Source organism: Ranitomeya variabilis, chromosome 2 (genome assembly GCF_051348905.1).
Source record: "Ranitomeya variabilis isolate aRanVar5 chromosome 2, aRanVar5.hap1, whole genome shotgun sequence".
NCBI lineage: Eukaryota > Metazoa > Chordata > Amphibia > Anura > Dendrobatidae > Ranitomeya > Ranitomeya variabilis.
In genome coordinates this window covers 1017512306-1017533540 of record NC_135233.1, presented here as the reverse complement: position 1 = coordinate 1017533540, position 21235 = coordinate 1017512306, and the positions used below count along the sequence as shown (strand labels likewise).

The window sequence follows — 21235 nt, the reverse complement described above, 5'->3', positions numbered from 1 at the left end:
CGCCAAGGTTAGGAGGAAAGCAGCATTTACACCAGGTAAAAAAATACATGTTTATCACAAGTATCGGGTCCTCTTTAAAGTGCAGTCACCAGATATTTTATGATTGTGAATTTGGTACAGAACTACTTTGTCATCAGACATTTTTGTGAATGGCACCTTTGCCCTAATCCCTATGAGGGCAGTATGATTCCCCAATAGACTCCCTGTTTACCAGCATTCCTCTTTTTTTGTAGGACATAGTGGACACACATCCGGGATTGACCTTCCTCAAGGAAGCTCCTGAGTTTCACTCCCGGTACATAACTACGGTATGTGCTCCATGTGTTCAGATGGCAGAAGCTGACATGGCGCCTAATGTAGGAGTAACACAGATCCCGTCCACGTCGTGCATTGCTCTGTGGTAATCTTGTAGTATGCGGGGTATCGCTCCTAAGTGACATTCCTCCCAGGTCTCCTCAGCGGCAGATGAACTTGTGATGGTCTCGGCCAGTGGTAAGACGACACCACCCAACGGGGCAGCACAGAATGTGACTACTGTAGCCGTTCTGTACTTGGCGCCACGGAGTCAGGTACTAGACAGGGAGAAAGCTACTGGAATTCAACAGGAAAAATAGATCTCCGGATCCGTCAAAAATTGTTTCTCCTCGACAGTGTGGAATGGGGATATCTCTGGCAGGTGCTGCAATATATGGGGTTTGGCCTGCGGTTTGTGTCCTGGATTCGGCTGCTGTATTCGCAGCCGATGGCCAGAGTCCGGGTGAATGGGGAGTTATCACGGACTATACAATTAGCTAGAGGGACAAGGCAGGGGTGTCCGCTCTCTCCTCTTTTGTTTGCTCTGGCCGTGGAGCCATTGGCTGCTAAACTTCGACAGTCTGACGAGGTGTCTGGGTTTAAATATGGGATGATTGAAGAGAGGGTGGCGTTGTATGCGGACGATATTCTACTGTTTCTAGCTGACCCGGTTGCTTCCTTGGGGGGGCTATTGGGATTATTGAAAGGTTTGGCTCACTGTCAGGACTGACGATAAACTGGAGTAAGTCTATTTTGTGTAAAGTGGACGATGTAGGGGAGGAGGGGAGTGAGCCGCTGGAGGATGGGCGACTGAAGGTGGTAAGTCAATTTAAATATCTTGGGATATGGGTATCTATGCCGGTTACGGATTACATACGTAGGAATCTGACTCCGATCTTAGATGTTCTTAAGGCAAAAGTGGATGCTTGGGTTAAGCTGCATTTATCTGTGGTGGGCAGGGTGAATCTTATCAAAATGATTTTGATGCCGAAGATTCTGTATGTTCTTCATAATGCGCCAGTTTGGATACCACGTGGGAAATTTCGGCAGATTAACTCCCTGTTCAGGAATTTGGTATGGGGGAGACAACATCCACGTACCAGACTGGAGACACTTCAGCGACCCAAGGAAGATGGGGGCTTGGCATTGCCTAACCCTGAAGTATATTTTCTTGCAGCCCAGAGTCAGCACTTAAAGGGCTGGGCGCATGAATGGTCGTCCGGGGCGGTACAGCAATTAATGGAAAAGGTGACAAAAAGAAGGCCAGCAGTACAATGTCTGGAGGATGGCTCCCTGGGGGCTTTGGGGAAATTGTATCCGACTATGTTATTGATATGTAAGCTGTGGGTTAGACTAAAACATATACGTTGGATTACGGGTCTGACCAGATTCTCCCCGCTATGGCATAATAATAATTTAAAGGAGTTTGTGGCAATGGGAGTACTACCAGAATGGCAGGCCAAGGGGATTCAATATGTCTATCAGATAATTGAGCAGGGAGAGCTGAAATCCTTTTCCCAATTGCAGGTGGAATTTGATCTTGGGCCTGCGGGGGAATATCAATATTTGCGGATGAGACACGCATATGGAGCTCAGAATAGGGACGGAGGCATCAGAATTCAAAGGGATCTAGTGTTAGAGTATGTGTGTGGTGAAGGGACTACTGGGGGGTTATTTCCACTCTTTATAAAGACTTGCTGCACACTTTCCTGTTAAGGTTTCCAATACTGGCGAGAGCTAGGTGGGAGAGGGATCTGGGCCCAATGGAGAATGAAACTTGGGAGTCGGTGCTGGAGTGGATTCCACGGCTGTCTCTGAGCGAGCCGTATAGGCTGTCGTCACAGCTTTATGTAATACAGAGTTTACAAATCTCCGCAGGTGTTGTATAAGGCAGGCTTGCGTGATGATTCTGAGTGCCCGAGGTGTAAATCTACGGATGCAGATATATTTCATATGATGTGGACGTGTCCGAGACTGGCTGCTTTTTGGCTGGTAGTTTTGAGTTGTGTGGAAGGAGAGTACAGATGCACGGTGCCAAGGGACCCGATGGTGTGCTTGTTGGGGTGCGTGGATGAGATTGGAGTGGATAACAACCTGAAGACAGCTATTGCCAGATTGCTGTACATGGCCCGGAAGGTAATAGCGCGAAATTGGATTAAGGACGAGCCGCCTTCAAGAAGAGAATTCCTCCAATATGTGAAGCAGGGCCTGAAACTGGAAAAGGGGTTTTATCAGAAAAGAGGGAAAATTGAAAGGTTCGATAAGCTGTGGTCTCGGTGGCTTGCCATGGGATAGGTTTGTTGTAGAGTATGGACGAATCAAGACCCTGAATTGGTGAAAACATAACACGTGGCCTATGGTCCTAACTGAGGGGATAGTCATCCTATAGATTTGAGTGAGGAGCTATTAAACAAGGTGGGCTGTCTTATTGGGGGGGGGGCTTGATAAGTTGGGATAGCGGGGTTCTTTTGGGGGGAAAACTTTGTGCTGAAAACAAGAATGTAACATGTCTATTGTAATGTTATTCTTAATAAAAATGTATTTGAGTTTAAAAAAAAAAAAAAAAATTGTTTTTCCGGCGTGTTATCTGAGCATGCTCGGGTGCTAACTGAGTGTCTTTGGCGTGCTCAAATAATATGTTTGAGTCCTCGGGGCTGAAAGTCTCGCGGTTGTTAGACAGCCTCAACACATACATGGACACCTGTTTGTTAGGTAATCCCTGCATGTGTTGCAGCTGTCTTAGCAGCCGTGAGACATGCAGCCGCGGGGACGCGAACATATTATTCGAGCACGCCGAAGACCCTCAGGTAGCCCCTGAGCATGCTCAGATAACGCCTTATCCCAGCACGTTCGCTCATCACTAGTTAGTAGCACATAAGAACATGGCAAAAGAGGTGATGGCCTAAAGGGGACGACCCCATTACTGAGCTGGGGCTTGAGCATGCAAAGTTTTTTGGTTTTTTTTCCCAATATATTTTTTTTAGTACACAGGCTTATCAAGATGAAAAATAACAAACTCCTCTATACTCCAGCATTGGCCCTCTGCTTCTGTCTGGCTGCAGCAATGACTGCATTACTACAGTATAGGTGACCGCTGCAGGCGATCAAATGGCCCAGTGGTGGTGCTGAGGTAGTCAGGGTGAGACTGCGGAGTCCAGTGACTTGGTGCACTATTGTCATCACCTCACTACAGAAAGGACCAGAGACAGCGGTGGAGATCTGACACAGGAGCAGTGAATGGTGATTGTACCGAAGACTGTTCACTGGAAAACACCTTTAATTTGCAAAATGGTGCAGCGAGGACATTCTTTAGTAGTGTAAAAAATCATTCTGATTGTTGTACAATGGCAAATTGTCTTAAAGGCAATGTATCATCAGAAAATGAGCCGTAGTTTAAAATGGGTTTTTGTACTGCATGTATTTCTAAAAATATTTTGGCATTGCATTTTTCTTCTCCATATCATGATCTGTATTTAAATTTTTTTGTAAAATATATATATTTTTTTTTAATATATAAAATCAATCTTGCAGTTTTCACACTGGCCAGTAGGGCTTTTTTTATAGACCTTCCCTTCCTGGAGGTTCAGTGTCATCACAGGCAGGATTACTATGACAGGTAGAACTGTATACAGCGATAACACAGGATCCACAGTAAGCAATGTCACAGCTGACCCGCTCCTCCTCCCTTCACAGTGACCATTGCACACGCTTATTAGATGACAATAGTGATTCTACTGCCACTAATGTACATGTTGATTCCCAGGAAGGACAGGAAGTACGAGGCCAGAATAGCCCCAGTGGCCGGTGTGGAAATTGCAGGATTTCTCATTTTACATTTTTTATTACAGACTGTGGAATGGAAAAAAAAATTACACATTTAATACAAAATCCTGATTTACACAGATGAGAATTTTGGAATTGATCCTGGTACAATGCTGCCTCGCTCACTCATTTTTTTCCTTGCACAGTGGTGCTCCTGGCCACCCAGCCGCATTCACTGAGCCCCGTGTATCGTGGAGCAGGCAGGCCCTTCTGTGCAGAGGAAAATCAATGAAGGGGTGCAGCGCTGCGCCTCTGCTGCAGGATTGGGGGGTGCCAGGGGTAGGAGCATCGCCCCTTCTAAAGCAGTTGCCATCTCACGAGTCTCCTATAATGTGATCATTCTCCGTGCCCTCCTAGATGTAGCAGATGCCTTCTTTCTATGGTTACAGACCTGGGTATATAGAGATTGTGGGACAGCTCGCCACACATTGTACATGGATGACACTGGTATGATAGTCCTAGCAATGAATGTAATTCTCGTCTGTTCTCCCCGGCAGGTCATACAGAGAATATTCTACACCGTGAACAGGTCGTGGTCTGGCAGGATCACATCTACTGAGCTGCGCAGAAGTAACTTTCTGCAGGTAAGTGACCTCTCATGGTGCCAAGGATAGAGAGCACCGCTGCCTGCCATGGAGACATTACAAGAGTTATGGAACTTTTATTACACTTCCTAAACTTTACAGGAGAACTCCTAACTCGTATTACATCCCTGTAAAGTGGGGTCCTAACTAGAGAAGACCACTTTATGTACCAAACTGCTTCCCCAGAAGTCATAACCCAGCTTTTCCTTTCACCAGCCAAGCAACCCACATAATGATATTTCTCCTGTTCCTATACCACTGTACACCTAGTCTGTGGTCAGGGAAAGGTACGGACAGCCCCAATTTAATGGCAGTCGTATTAATGGCCAACTTTCTTCTCTACAAAGATGGATGAATAAACCCGTCTAAACATAAAATGTAACAACGTGACCGAAAAGGAAAAATTATGAATATTTTGCACAATTCTTTTTGTAATTATGTCCCATGGAGAGCTGTTTAGAAAGTATACTGTTACTGAGACCCCAGCATTCAGGTGTACCGTGCTAGCGCCACCCCTTTAACTTGGAAATTCATGTTCTAAACCAGGCAACCCTTCTAACACCTTTTGCGCCCATATAATGTAAATATATGTCAAATGGGCACATAGGGTAGCGATCAAGCGCTGACAGTGGAACTTAACTGGTGTCATGGTCGGACTGGACTATTCCAGCGCCCATCGCCTCCTTCAGCAATCTGTGTGCCCTCATTACTACCATCGGTGTACTGTATAAGAAGAAAAATACGTTTTTAAAAACTTATTTTCCGAGTTCAATAATTAAGTGAAAAAAAATTAAACAGTATAACCTATGTTCTTTCTGCTTCCAATCTAGGACTGTAAAATTAACACTTATAGTAAACACTGTAAAGAGAAAAAGCAAACAGAATTGCCGTACTTCCACTATATAATGCAAACTTTTTTTTTTTTATAGAAAAACATAAGGACCCCAAAATAGTATCAATAAAAACTACAACTTGCCAGGCAAAAAACAAACAAACGAACATTCATATACCTCCATTGAAGGAAAATGCTAACTTGCAAGTCTGATGATGGAGACCAAAATCACATTTTTCTTTTTCTTACAAAGCTCTCAATTTTATTAACTTGTAAAATCTAAAAAAATTAAAATGATGTTGGTTTTGCCATAAACACAATGACGGAACTGTATTTCTTCAATATTTCACCCTATTTGGCATTTTTTTCCCCCCATTTTTATGGTAAATTAAATTGAGTCAATCAAAACTACAACTCGTCCTGCAATAAACAAGCTCATATATGGCAGAAAAATAAAACTTATGGCTTTTGGAATGGGGGAAGAAAAAAACAAAAAGTGGACCTGTCCCGGATGGGTCGGAGTCCGCCACTAGCCCACTCATTGATCTCTCCTGTGGTAATGATGATTTCCTATCCTTCTGCTGTGCAGACGCTGGCGTTACTGGAGGAAGAGGACGACATTAACCAGGTGACGGACTACTTCTCCTATGAGCACTTCTATGTCATCTATTGCAAGTTTTGGGAACTGGACACAGACCATGATCTGTACATTGACCAGAAAGACCTGGCAAGATATAACGACCATGGTGAGTATAGAAATGTGCAGATTCTGTGTAATTTGTCAGGTCCTTGGCCAAGATGCATCTCCTCTCACCAAAGTTAATTATGTGTACAAGTAATTGCTCGTCGTGATGCCGTTTACAGCCCTGCACTGTCCAAATTGGCTAAATTGCACCCAGCAATTAAAGGGAATCAGTCATTAGGATCATAACCCTACTAGGCCGTATGTATGGGCATGGTGGTCATAGAAAGGTTAATAAAATGATATCTTGATTTTATGATCTGATGTTTTATTCCAGAGAAATCCACATGTTTCTCCATATGTAAATGAGCTGTTCCGATCTCCCTGACCATCTGCCTGCAGAGCTAATTGTAAATGAAAGGGAGAGTTACCAGTGTGAGACATGTAACGACTGACAGTCTGCTCTCCTGATCTACATGTCTCGCACTGGTAACTCTCCCTTTCATTTACAATAGGCTCTGGACACAGATTCTCAGGTCCGGCTCATACATCTTAACAGCGTGCAAAACCGCATTCTCCATGAATTGGGGTCTTTTTCGCTAGGGTCCATGCTGCAGTCGTACCATACTTTTAATTGTCATTTCTTATTTTTTATCTTTCAGCTTCTTCAAACAGAATCATAGAACGGATATTTTCTGGAGCCGTTACACGGTGAGACGAGGGCAGCCGTGTCTCAGACACTGTTGGGTGAACTTTTGATTATCATTATTCGCCTTCAGTAAAAAATCTGCAATTGACCGTATTATAACATTTCTAGAAGAAATAGCGAGGACAAGAAAATGGATCTGAGATGAACTTTGCTGCAGCCATTTTTCTTGACTTTAATATTTCCTGGGACTTCTTAGAGCAAAGAAGTTGTAATGGAGTCCGGGTAAAAGTAACATGAATGCTGAGGAATCTGATACAGGTCCTCAAAGGAGGGTTTAGTCGGTGCATTTGATACCCCAGGAGTTATAGGAGCACAATCTGAACGCTGCCTGGTGCTTGGGTAACGAGTCCCATAGTTAGTTATTCTGCATTCATTCACAGAGGGAACGCCGTCCAGAGGGAGGGCCGGATGAGCTACGCTGAATTTGTCTGGTTCCTCATATCTGAAGAAGACAAGAAAATCCCAACAAGGTGATACAATGCGCCGTATCTCACCCTGAAACATCATTTTGTATTTTTAGAAATTGGGAAAAGGCAGGAAAAAAAGTCAGAACAAAGGTTTATGAGTGCCACCTAGTGGTCACGAGTGTTAATTACATTTGCATCTGTATGGTCAAACTACAATGTTATTGGATTAAGAGTAAAATGTTAAAAAAACTGAATTGTTTAATTTATATCATATGAGGGGTTTTACACTATTCACTATACTGCAATATATTTGAAGAGAAGCCACGTTTTTATGTCCGTACGGACACTGCACGTGGACTATACTGATGCAGATTCCTTGCAATGTTTTGCTGCAGCATTGAGTACTGGTTCCGGTGCATGGACGTGGATGGAGATGGAGTATTATCCATGTATGAACTGGAATACTTCTATGAAGAGCAGTGTGAGAAAATGGAAACTATGGGTATTGAGCCGCTGCCCTTCCAGGATCTGCTGTGCCAGCTCTTAGACCTGGTGAAGCCGGAAGATGAAGGTACAGACGTTGGGAGGATTATTGCTCTTTAAAGGTTCTTGTTAATACGATTCTCAAATGATTCTGTTGTCTCTTCCTTTTAAGGGCGAATCACTCTGAAAGACCTGAAACGCTGTAAAATGGCTCACATATTTTACGACACCTGCTTTAATCTCGAGAAGTACCTGGACCATGAACAAAGAGATCCCTTTGCAGTGCAAAAGGTACCATTGTCTCATTGGGTGTCTTCTCTTCATCCACTGACGGTAGAGGGGCATCTGTGTTATGTCTATAATGGGGGGCCACTGTTGGTCTAGTGAAGAATCTGGTCTACGTTTTATACCCGTAGTGATATACATGTAGTACGGTTTGTAATAAATTACCGTCTGGCAGTGGTAAAAAGCCATTATAATGTGTGTTACCTAACCACCCACCCACACATCAGCGGAGTAAGGGTATGTGCACGCGCTGTCGATTACTCTGTGGATTTTTCCGGACTGATTTTGGTAAATCCGCAGGTTAGCTGCACTGCGGATTTCCTGTGAAATTACCGCGGATTTACCACTATTTTTATTGCAGATTTTGTGCGGATTCCACCTGCGGTTTTACACCGGCGGATTCCTATTATGGAGCAGATGTAAATCGCTGCGGAATAATCAACGCTACGTTTCCGCGCGTTTTTTTTCCACAGCATGTGCACTGCGGATTTTGTTTTCCATAGGTTTACAGGGTACTGTAAACTCATGGAAAACTGCTGCGAATCCACAGCAGCCGATCCGCAGCGTGTGCACATACCCTAAAGGTATATACTCGTTACTCGAGATTTCCCGAGCACGCTCGGGTGACCTCCGAGTATTTTTTAGTGCTCGGAGATTTAGTTTTCATCGCCACAGCTGAATGATTTACATTTGTTAGCCAGCATAAGTACATGTGGGGATTCCCTAGCAACCAGGCAACCCCCACATGTACTTATGCTGGATAACAGATGTAAATCATTCAGCTGTGGCGATGAAAACTAAATCTCCCAGCACTAAAAATACTCGGAGGTCACCCGAGCGTGCTTGAGAAATCTCCAGCAATGAGTACACTCACTTATCACTAGTGCTCAGTTTATGTTCAATACATTTTGGGAAAACCTTTGTTCCCGCTATTGTGATCTCCTTCCTCACATTCGTCATGATCTCTCACTGTGCAGGATGTGGACAATGAAACCCCGGAGCCATCAGACTGGGACAGATACGCTGCTGAAGAATACGAGATCTTAGTCGCTGAGGAAACTGCCACTGAGCATCTACAAGAAGGGTGAGCCCATCAGATTGATCGCCCATCAGATTGATCGCCCATGAGTGTTATTAGACAAGACCTCACTGTTTATTCCTTTCTCAAGTCTCTACTGCACCTCCATGGGAGAGCATAGACCTAATATTCATGGTGGCACGTCCAGCTGTCAATGTTATCGGGGTGACCCCCAATACTTGCAGGTCGCCCATCTCACTGATACTATGTTGGCTGTGTCATGGCTATCCTCTCAGGTCACCAGGATAAAAGTCAAGAGGGGCTAGAAGGCGGCTTCACACTGCTGCTGTCATTTGCTGCAATTCTATGGGATATGTGTTATGATCCGGTGACCTTGGAGCCGCATGAGACGTTCGCTGGAGTAGGTGGTACCTGTACTGACCGCAAACCCTAAACTGACACCGCAACTAGAAGTAGCCGTGGGGTGTACCTAACACGTCCTAGACACCTCGACACAGCCGGAGGACTAAATACCCCTATAGATGGAAATGGGAATTCTATCTTGCCTCAGAGCAGAACCGCAAAGGATAGGCAGCCCCCCACAAATATTGACTGTGAGTATAAGAGGAAAGACACATGCAGGCAGAAAGCAGGATTTAGCAAAAGAGGCACTACTAGCTAAATAGAAAAGGATAGGACAGAATTCTAAGCGGTCAGTATTAAAACCCTAAAAATATCCACAGCAGATAATACAAATATTCTACATCTAACTAAAGACATAGAAGGTATATCTGCATCTCCAGAGAATCCAGCATGACTGAAAAATCCAAACAAAGTCTAAGCTGGACAAAAACACAATGAATTGCACTGAATTGCAAAGCACACTGCATGTGTGCACAGAGACAAAAAAACAGACACTTATCTTAGCTGAATTGACAGCAGGGCATGAGGAGCCAGACAGAGATGCAATCCCTCCAAGAACAATGGACAACTGGCAAGGACTAATGGATCCTGCACACCTAAATACCTAGTAGAGCTGCAATCAGCAGAAACACCTGTCCTGGATTACAACCCAGAGACAACTGCACTACCACCACCAACCACCGGAGGGAGCCCAAGAACAGAATTCACAACAGATGTGTTACTGTTCGCTGGGACCCCGACCAATCCCAAGAACCGGGTGCGAATGGAGCGGTGGCTCGTCATGCGCACTGGCACGTCATGCGCACTGGCACGTCATGCGCACTGGCACGTCATGCGCACTGCCACTGCATTCATTATTATGGGAGAGCCGAAGACCAGACGAATGCAATGTTCTGCTATCACTGGCAGTCCCATTAGTACTGAATACCGCAGTGTATGATTGACCACCGCTCTACTGTAATGACACATGGCTTTTCAGAGCCACGCTTCTTGTGATTGGTGCAAGTCCCGCGATTTTGTTGGTATCTCCTACCCAACGGATTGACTTCCAGTCTGGGAGTTGCCCTTTAATGGGGTTGTGCCGCTCCTATTATTTGCATTGGCAAGTGTAAGAACGCGGCATTGTTCCCTGGACAGGATCAGGTGCAGATCCAACCTTCAGACGCCCAGCAGGTATCTTTGTCATTACTAGGACATGTGCGCCATACCTGCCCACCGTCAGACGGCGAATGTCCTGCCCGATGTGCAGAACCGGTAATAAATGTTGTGTTCTCTCCCTCTTACCAGGTCATTTGAAGATGACTACGATGGAGACGAAATAATTTCTGCTCCCGAAATCAACAATAAAATGGATAAATTGGTCATCTCCAACCTGACGGCGTGAGACTCAACCTGCATCCTTCACTGGATAAACAGCCTGACCAGTATTTATGGACTGAGCCCTGGTCACCAGAAGACTTTCAGGGGGAAATAATATATAAATATATTTTTTATGATTATTTTGTGAAGAGAATTGCTTTGTTTTGTAAAAAGCTGTATGACAAGAGTTCTGCTTTTATTCTGGCGCAGTGTGTGTGCGTGTGCATGTGTGAATGCACAAGTTTGCTGTAAAATGAACAAAAGCCATTATGTGCAATATGTCTTAAATAAGGGCCCTGGTGGATCTGCATTAGTGCAGAGCAGGGCCGGTGCTGTTACCTATAGTAACCAATCAGATCGCTGCTCTCATGTTCTAACCTGCCCTGGACTAATGAAAGCTGGAATCTGATTGGCTGCTATGGGTAACCGCTCCAGTCCCTCTCTGCACTGGTGCGGTTTCATGAGGGCCTGTGTGTTAATTGTAAAGAAATGACCTGATGTAATTGTATTTAATCACTGCCTGTACCCACCTCATATCTGTACGCTGCCGACACGTAGACAAAACCAAAGCTCCACTGCCCGGAAACCCCAAAACCTCTGTTAGATGAATTGTATCTGTAACCAGGCGGTAATAAGCCAGGAGTCAAGTATTTCTATTTATCAATGGCCTCCAGTATTCATCAGAATGTGTAAAATGTAAACCGAACTATGTAAATATATATATAAAAAAGGAACATAAAGGAATAACTATCCAAAATTATTCCAAGGATTCATTACAATGATGAAACTTGCAAAGCATTCTGGGACACGGATGTGGACCACCACTGAAAACAGGATTGGGGGCCGTATACAGATGTAGCAGAGCGGAGTTCGCGCATGACATCCTCTATGAGGTCCGTGTGCGCTAATATGTTATATGGGTACGGTTTAACCTCAGGAGACAACCCCTTTAAATAGGTGGGCTACTCTGTAATACACCAGAGCATGTTTTTTTAGTTGCTTTCCACTTTGGTTACTTTAATATGTTTTGAAACTCAATTTTTACTAACTTGAACCACACCGTTTTGTTTTTTTCAAGTTGCCGTTTCTAAGGTGAAGCCCATGACAATGTATTCACTGCGAAACATTGACAAACTCAGCTCTGCTACATCATATGCCCCCTTCAAAGCGGTAAAAGACTAGTTAGAAAGTACAAGATTTAAAGGGAAACTCTCAGCAGCTTTTTGGTTCATCACAAACTCGCTTAACTCTTCCTATACTTTCTCTAGGGGGCGTTAATACAAAAAAAAAATCTGCAGTCAAACATGAAACATGTGGGGACCTAAAAATGTCTGCTGCACTCTAATCTTGTACAATATGGCTTTTTGGGGACTGGTTAGGTCTCCAATCTTGTTCTTATGGAAGTTAATTCAGCAGAGTTGGGGCACAGAACGCTTTATTCCTTCCCTAGTATCTACACCTCCGTGACTAGCATACAGCATGGGGAATAAAGGTTATGGACAATTTTATCATTTTTTTTTCTCTAACTTAAAGGGGGTTATTTCAAGATCTTTCCTCAGAAGTGCATCGCTCCCCTGCCCACCCTTAAAGCAAAGGAGCCCGCATACCCTGGAAAGACTACAGTGGTGGCCAGTAACATGGGCAACGGGCCATAATCTATACAATTAAAGTAATTCATTGAATTAAAAATTCTAAGGTAAATTGCCAAGCTGCGTGTTTTTACAAGCATTTTGCAATTTTACCTATTTATGATTTTGAGAAAACTGATTTAAATACATACATTTTGGATTAAAATGTATTCTATCTGTTCCTGCCTGCAGAATGAGTGCGGTAAGAATCCATCAGTGAGTTTCTTTTGACAAGGAGTTGTAACTCTGATCTGCCTTCTACTGCACCTCTCTGCTTAATTATGACCACATGAAAGTGTATCTCGCCTTTGTGGTGTGTGGTCGTAAGTTCGCCAAGAGGAGCTCGGAAAAAGAGCAATACCATTATTACTAATGCCCGGTCAGAATCCGCTCACTGGTGGAGTAAAGTCTTTATCGGCCCATGGAGCAGGTCAGGATGTATAGAGCAGGCTCAGCAGCTGGACCTGCTCCGTGTGCGGACACACTGCGGATAGAGCGCTGGTCCCATCAGCCTTCTGCGGTGAAGCTGCGGAGGCTCCACTTACTGCCATCTTGGCACTACTGTAAAGCTCGGCCATTTTCCCACATGTTGCAATACTTCTGCTTTTCAGTGTGCACTATAAGAAATCTTCTTTTAATGAAGCCCGGCGTGTGATTGTGCTAATAAGGACACTGTGCCCCCACTGTGCAGTCTGTCAGCTGGGGTGGTGGGTTAGACCTCAAACAGCTGCTGACAGATTCCCTTTAATAACTCTCTGCTGCCATATGAGCTCATTTGTGTGATGACAAAACGGCTGCCATATTGTAATGAATTGGGTGATGTATATGAAGATGTATTTTGCACATAATCTCCATCAGTGAGCCGTGATCCGGAGAATCCTTGCCATTGCACCCTGTGTAGACTAGCAGTGTGTCCCAGTAAGACTAGCAGTGTGTCCCAGAATGCTCTGCCACTAGGTAAAATGTCACTGTCCATCTAATACAATAGTGTATACATCACTTTGAGTATTTTATACCATCCATCTCATCTCGCTCCTTCTGTCTGCCATGTCTGTTATTTTGTTTGATCCTTTCTGGGATGTGCCTTCACACTTTGTAGACAAATATATCAATTTCAGAGTTTTAGTTTTGTAAGTAGTGTATATATTAAAAAGTGAGTGGTACCGAACGATGGTAGTGCTGCATGATCAACCATCACTCGCACCGTTATTGGATGACATACATTCAGAACTCATGGTTGGCTGGAGATTGGACCTCTGTGCGGGCCTATGACCTCTGTGCGGGCCTGCGACCTCTGTGCGGGCCTGCGACCTCTGTGCGGGCCTGCGACCTCTGTGCGGGCCTGCGACCTCTGTGCGGGCCTGCGGCCTCTGTGCGGGCCTACGGGCCTCTCTGTGTATTAGGCCGGGGTCACACGAGCTCTCGCCTCAATAACCGGCACTGCCGCCTCTCACTCTGGACCAGAGCCTTCAGCTGTATAGAAATCCATGCAGCCGCACACTCCGGTCCTGAGTGTCGGCAGCAGTGCTGGGTATTGAGGCGAGAGCTCGTATTGCACTCGCAAGTGTGACCTCGGCCTTCGTCTCACCCACATTATTAGTTACTTCTGATGATTGGTGCAGTTTCATGCTTCTAAAATGTTCATGTCTGGCATATTTTGGGCAAAAGGTAACAGTGCAGATGTGGTTATGACACCTGACCCGGTTGCAGGACTAGACCGGTCTCTAAAACAGCTTTGTGTGGGTATGGAAGATTTCCCAACCTAGTGGCCTTTTTAACACATCATCAAATTGCGGTTGAAGTACAGATTGGGGTCAGGAGACCCCTGGCTGCTCCGAAAACCACAATGTCACAGTCTTACTGGTATACAAGGGTTGGCTGAGTACAGGTCAGCAGTTCTGTGGCCGGTCCCTACTCAGACCATGATTTGCAGATGTGTGAACCTTCCTAACGTCACAAAGGTCTGATATGCAGCACATTCGCATGTGGAAAATGTGTATTAGGGAAGCAGCAAAGGGACTCAGATTGTAAGAAATCTTATAATCATGTACGGTGTTACAAATCTGCAGCACAATGTGGTCGTCACTGGAGATTTGATGTCTGCCGAGTGTCCACTTTTGCTGCATATTATTATTATTGTAGACTTCTGACTGCTGCAGATTTGCAGCATCTCCACAATGAAATTTGCATCATATTGTCTTTTTTTTTTTTTTTTCCTTATTCCATATTTTGCCACAGCAGAAAATCCACAGAATTAAGAGGAAAAGAAGCAAAATAAAAACTATTTTTCATATTCTTGTCTGAATCCGGACTAACCCATGGCACCGAGGTCCCAGCTATGACACCTAAATGCAGTGAGGTAGTATGTTGGCCCCTAAAACCAGAATATTGTACATAGTGTGACATATAATTATTCAGTTTTCCCCCATCCTTCTATAGTGGCGTTCTTACAGCTGTGATGGGGTGCTTATAATAAAGCCCACACTATAAAGATACATTGATATATGTGGGTAATACATAATAAAATGTCTTGGCCTAACCATTTTTTTTATTGATTAGTTCTTGGAAGGTTATGAGTCTTTGTATGTAATATTCCTCTTCTCCCAGACTCCATGCTGAACAGGCTGTTTGTGCTGCCTTTAGAGCGGCTGTTTTGAACTGCAGGTCTAGCAAATATCCTTCCTCCGTATTCCCTGCTCCTCTCCCCCGTACGCGGACAGAGTGTAAATGGCGTCTGATCATGGGGGAGAGGAGCAGAGACGCTCAGACTGGAGTACGGGTGATTGCTAGACCTACAAATGCATGAACAATTGAAAATGCCCTTTTGGCGTGGAGTTTGGGAGAAAAGGAAACCTGATAATGTAATGGACTATATCATAAAGATTTGTGACTTTGTAATGACTGGTCAATAACTAAAAAAAAGTAATTCTTTAAATAGCAGTTGCCCATTACGATGGTATTGGCGTCATTTTGTTATGTTTATATTTCTCCGTGGCCTCTCTGCGATCAGTCAGCAGCCTAGACGCTGTTTTACCATTATTGGGAAGGTCAAAGGGAATTTAACGCTCTCCTAACAATACAATGATTTAGCAAATTATCTCTGAGATGAACCTGCCGGAACGTGTTCAGTTATTACTCTGTATATTCCTGAAGCTGGGATTGATATAAAATATATATATTATGCTTTTTTTTTTTTTTTTTTTTTTAATATAGCACCATTAATTCCACGGCGCTGTGCATACATCATTGCTGTCCCCATTGGAGCTCACACTCTAACTTTCCTATCAGTATGTCTTATGAGTGTGAGAGGAAACCGGGGAACCTGGAGGAAACACGGGGAGAACATACAAACTCCTTGCAGATGTGGTCCTTGGTGGGATTTCAACCCAGGACCCCAGTGCTGCAAAGCAACAGTGCTGACCACTGAGCCACCGTGCTGCCATTGACTCCTGTGAGAGCCTTATTAATGGCTCTTTAATATAACAGTATGGGTGTTTCTATAGAATCATCCCCTGCCTGAGTGGCGGTCAGCTATATTATCTGCAGCACTCGGCTATCTCCGGCAGTCCCATAGAAAATGAATGGAGCAGAGCAGATTGTTGACCTCCATTCAGATGAGCCCCATTGTCGGGAGAGGTGGGGTGTCTCACTGGTTCCCAGTGATTGGGAAGTTATCCCTTATCCAAAGCTGTGTGGAGGAATTGAATAGGTGATGATATTGGGTACTTGACAGCAAACTGACACCCAGTTCACCATGTGTAGACTGAGATGTCAGTCTGGCGGCCACATGACCCACTGTTCTGTAATGGAGGAAGGAGAATGGATGAAACAAATTGATTTTTGCATATGAAGCTGCTCTATTCACATTTATTCTAAATATTCCACATCAATGGGAAAAAAAAAGTACAGAATATTGAATTAAAGCAGTTAACCTACAAAATAGCCTATCCACTGGAGAGAGGATGAATGCGTCATCGTCCAAACCCAAGAACTGGACCCTTAGGCTTCTTTCAGACGTCCATTTTTCTTGTACATGTTCTATCCATGGTTTCCATTGGTAGAACACCCATTATAGTTTATGGGGCTGTTCACGTGTCTTGCAAAAGAATCTTGGATGTGTCTGTTTTCTCGGTGTCACCAATGAAAAGCCCCAGCCGGATGTACGCCAGCCTTATTTATCAATTGTACAATTACTGTGGAGCCTGTTAAACTAGAGGAACTAAGCAACAAAAAAATGGCTGTAATTCTGTAATGGCTAATGTACTGTTCTGGTTTTTTTTTTTTTTTTTTTTGTAAGCCTAAGAGCAGAAAGTTACGGTAACTTTTCCATTACAACAGTGAGCTGCTGGCCGCTGCTCCATTCATTGTCTATGGAAGTGCCGGAAAAAAAGCCAAGTGCAGCTCTTGGCAGCCCACAATGGAGAAGCGGCCATTGTAATGGGGGTAAAAGTGCCAGACAATCAGAGGCCGGCAGCTGACATCATCTTGCCCGTGATGTGCTGCATATGGCAGTGACATCATGCGCTGCCAAAGTCCGCTACTGGCTCTATCACAAACTACGGCAGAGGACGCCGGGCGGCATTGGAGCTGGAAAAGAAAGGAAGGGGTCCAGGATGGGGACATTACAAAAGAATGGGGCATTACAACAGAATTGGGACATTATACCAGGCTGGGAACATTAGACCAAGCTGGTATGACAAATTATCCCCAGCCATAGGAGAAGTTTCTGATCTCTGGGGATGTGACTGCTGGGACCCCGGCGAACCACAGGTGAGGCATGCTCCGCTATATCCGGCAGTCCCATAGATGCCAAGCATGTCTGCCTCTGCTCCATTCCCTAAGGGGCTGCAGGGCTTCATTCTGGGTATAACATTTTTTTTCAGGAGCAATAACCCTTTTACGTAACTAAGGGTCAGAAGTAGGGTCAGAAGTAGTGTTGAGCGATACTTTCCGATATCGGAAAGTATCGGTATCGGAAAGTATCGGCCGATACCGTCAAAATATCGGATCCAATCCGATACCGATACCCGATCCCAATGCAAGTCAATGGGACGAAAATATCGGAATTAAAATAAACCCTTATAAATAAACGGCGGTAGAAAGATTTAGACTATGTTAATTTTTTTTTATTTTGTCAGATATTGATGTTTCACTACTTCCACGCCCTTCACCTTCTTTTTTACTTCTCCCACACTTTCTTCTTCATTATCCTCATCATCAGCTTCTTTGACATCAACTTCTTCACCTTATTCATCTTCTTCATCTTCTACCTATTATTTTTTTGGTTACATTGTTCATATTCTTTTTATTTTACTATTATCTTCATCATATTCTACTTCTTCATCATATTCTTATTTGTGACAGGCATTCCCGTAGTTGTTATCTATAAAAGTTTGAAGATTACACCTTCCGTTCTGCCTGTCACAAAACAGTTACATTTGTCCGCGTTCAGTTTGGCCTGCAGCATCAGGCTTTATCCAGGGGCACCACGAGGAGGAACGGACTCACCCCCATACACTGCTTAGTCTTCTTCTGCTTATAATTTAGATAATATTTTTTGCTCTGATATTTAGTGTTATGCTTAATGTTCTTCTGCTCTTTGTTCTGCAGCCTCTTGTTCTTCTGCTTCTCGGTCTTCCAGGTCGTCGTCGTCTCCAGGGTCGTCGTCTCCGGGGTCGTCGTCGTCTCCGGGGTCGTCGTCATCGGGGTGGTCTTCGGGGTCATCGTCTCCAGGGTCGTCGTCATCACGGTGGTTGTCGTCTCTGGTGTCGTCGTCATCTTAGGGGTGGTCTTCCGGGTCATCGTGTTTAGTCTCTTGAACTTGGAAATGTAGCAGAAGGTACAAGAAGGCTGAGAAAATGCCGAGAACCAGCTGATGGAACTGGAACTCGGATGGCTACCCGAAGGTCCAAGAGCCAATGGAACTACCGAGGACCAGCTGACGTTACTGGAACCCGGTTACTAAGCAGGAGGTACCCGTGCCTGAAAGCACTACCAAGGACCACCTGACGTTGGTGGAACTCGGATACCCAGAGGGAGGCACCTAAGCCAAAGGCTCTGCCCGGAACCAGCTGACGGTACTGGAACCAGGATGGGGAGCAGAAGGTACAAGAGCAAAAGACACTGCCGAGAACCAGCTGACGGTGCTGGAACCCGGATGGGTAGCCGAAGGTCCAAGAGCCAATGGAACTACCGAGGACCAGCTGACGTTACTGGAACCCGGTTACTAAGCAGGAGGTACCCGTGCCTGAAAGCACTACCAAGGACCACCTGACGTTGGTGGAACTCGGATACCCAGAGGGAGGCACCTAAGCCAAAGGCTCTGCCCGGAACCAGCTGACGGTACTGGAACCAGGATGGGGAGCAGAAGGTACAAGAGCAAAAGACACTGCCGAGAACCAGCTGACGGTGCTGGAACCCGGATGGGTAGCCGAAGGTCCAAGAGCCAATGGAACTACCGAGGACCAGCTGACGTTACTGGAACCCGGTTACTAAGCAGGAGGTACCCGTGCCTGAAAGCACTACCAAGGACCACCTGACGTTGGTGGAACTCGGATACCCAGAGGGAGGCACCTAAGCCAAAGGCTCTGCCCGGAACCAGCTGACGGTACTGGAACCAGGATGGGGAGCAGAAGGTACAAGAGCAAAAGACACTGCCGAGAACCAGCTGACGGTGCTGGAACCCGGATGGATAGCCGAAGGTCCAAGAGCCAATGGAACTACCGAGGACCAGCTGACGTTACTGGAACCCGGTTACTAAGCAGGAGGTACCCGTGCCTGAAAGCACTACCAAGGACCACCTGACGTTGGTGGAACTCGGATACCCAGAGGGAGGCACCTAAGCCAAAGGCTCTGCCCGGAACCAGCTGACGGTACTGGAACCAGGATGGGGAGCAGAAGGTACAAGAGCAAAAGACACTGCCGAGAACCAGCTGACGGTGCTGGAACCCGGATGGGTAGCCGAAGGTCCAAGAGCCAATGGAACTACCGAGGACCAGCTGACGTTACTGGAACCCGGTTACTAAGCAGGAGGTACCCGTGCCTGAAAGCACTACCAAGGACCACCTGACGTTGGTGGAACTCGGATACCCAGAGGGAGGCACCTAAGCCAAAGGCTCTGCCCGGAACCAGCTGACGGTACTGGAACCAGGATGGGGAGCAGAAGGTACAAGAGCAAGTGTCTGCGTGGCTTTTGCAGGACACGATGCCGGCTGCACAGCAGGGGAACAGCTGGCGGTGCTGAACCCCACTGACACATTGGCTGGTGTTTTTCTCTGTGCAGCTAGCAGTACCGGGCCCCAACTGGCGGTGTTGGAGCCCGGGGTCAGCAGGAGGAGGAGATGGAGCAGAGTGTAGGCCGAAGCCTGCACTGGCGGCAGCTTTTGGGTCTGTTGTGCCTGCGTGGCAGTTGCAGGACACGTTGCCGGCTGCACAGCAGGGGAACAGCTGGCGGTGCTGAACCCCACTGACACATTGGCTGGTGTTTTTCTCTGTGCAGCTAGCAGTACCGGGCCCCAACTGGCGGTGTTGGAGCCCAGGGCTCTGCAGGGGGAGCAGAGTGTAGGCCGAAGCCTAATTGAACCAATTTCAAAGGTAACCTTTAACCCCCCCTCAGGGGTTCCAAAGTAGAAGAGCCACAGCTTATGCAGCAGTAGTGCTGCACAAGTCAAAGGTTGCTCTTTTAATTTCGCTCCTTGCACACGCTGAATGAAACACGTATAACATTTAGCCCTTTAAACAGTCAAACTGTGTTGGAGGCGCGAGTTCCCTTTGTAATGAGACGCAGCACAGATGTCAAGAATCCCACCTTGGTGCTGGGTGCAGCCTCCTGAGCGTTGTTATTTGCTGTACAGGAGTCTGCGCTGTCGTGTGATCCCCTGGCCTAGCGCTGTTAGCGCTGCCCATGTTCTGGCATCATTTAATGTCGGCCGGTGCGGTTCGCGATGACCATGAATCCCAGCCCCGCAGTGTCTTAACATTGTTAAAACACTGGGGGGCTGGGATTCAGGGCCTGGCGCAGCACATATGTTCGCCTCTCACACTCGGGTCCTTACACCCGCTTCAGACTGTGCGGCGTCATCTGATCCCTTATCGCATGCCACGGCCATGAAGCCGCACAGTCCGCAGAAGGCGGAAGGAGATGAGGGACAGGCGAACTGATGCACTGATCATGCCCGTCAATCACACCCTCGCAGTCCCAATAAATAAGACAACGAGGGGCGTTGTGTGGGTCAGGGCGGCCGCAGAGGCGCAGGCAGCCAAACAATGATGCCAGAAGACGGGCAGCGCTACCAAGGGGGTTGCAGCGTGTCATTACAAAGGAAAGTCACACCACCGGGACGGTTAAATGGTCACACAGAGGACACATTTTAGACGTGTTTTCAGTTCCACATGTGCGAGGAGAATACGTTTATGAGCCACCTTGCACACATGCAGCATTACCGCTGTACAAGGTGGCCTTTAAAACGTACAAACGCCTGGGGGAGGGGGGACAGGTTCCCTTCAATTTCAGTTCTTGTGTCTGCGTGGCTTTTGCAGGACACGATGCCGGCTGCACAGCAGGGGAACAGCTGGCGGTGCTGAACCCCACTGACACATTGGCTGGTGTTTTTCTCTGTGCAGCTAGCAGTACCGGGCCCCAACTGGCGGTGTTAGAGCCCAGGGTCAGCAGGAGGAGCAGGGGGAGCGTAGTGTAGGCCGAAGCCTGCA

The 21235-nt window shown here is 46.0% G+C and overlaps 1 protein-coding gene across 5 annotated transcripts in view; it reads left to right on the top strand.

Moving 5' to 3' along the window:
- Window positions 1-13694, top strand: part of PPP2R3A (protein phosphatase 2 regulatory subunit B''alpha) — a 208838-nt gene extending 195144 nt beyond the window's left edge. For all 5 annotated transcript variants that reach the window (XM_077291315.1, XM_077291312.1, XM_077291311.1 and 2 more), the window contains 9 exons: window positions 234-308; window positions 4614-4700; window positions 6122-6278; window positions 6877-6925; window positions 7304-7393; window positions 7726-7901; window positions 7986-8104; window positions 9076-9182; window positions 10827-13694. In XM_077291315.1, the coding sequence (XP_077147430.1) occupies window positions 234-308; window positions 4614-4700; window positions 6122-6278; window positions 6877-6925; window positions 7304-7393; window positions 7726-7901; window positions 7986-8104; window positions 9076-9182; window positions 10827-10923 (957 nt within the window). In that variant the 3' untranslated portion in view covers window positions 10924-13694. The remainder of the gene's footprint in view (window positions 1-233; window positions 309-4613; window positions 4701-6121; window positions 6279-6876; window positions 6926-7303; window positions 7394-7725; window positions 7902-7985; window positions 8105-9075; window positions 9183-10826) is intronic.
- The last annotated feature ends 7541 nt before the right edge of the window (window positions 13695-21235 follow it).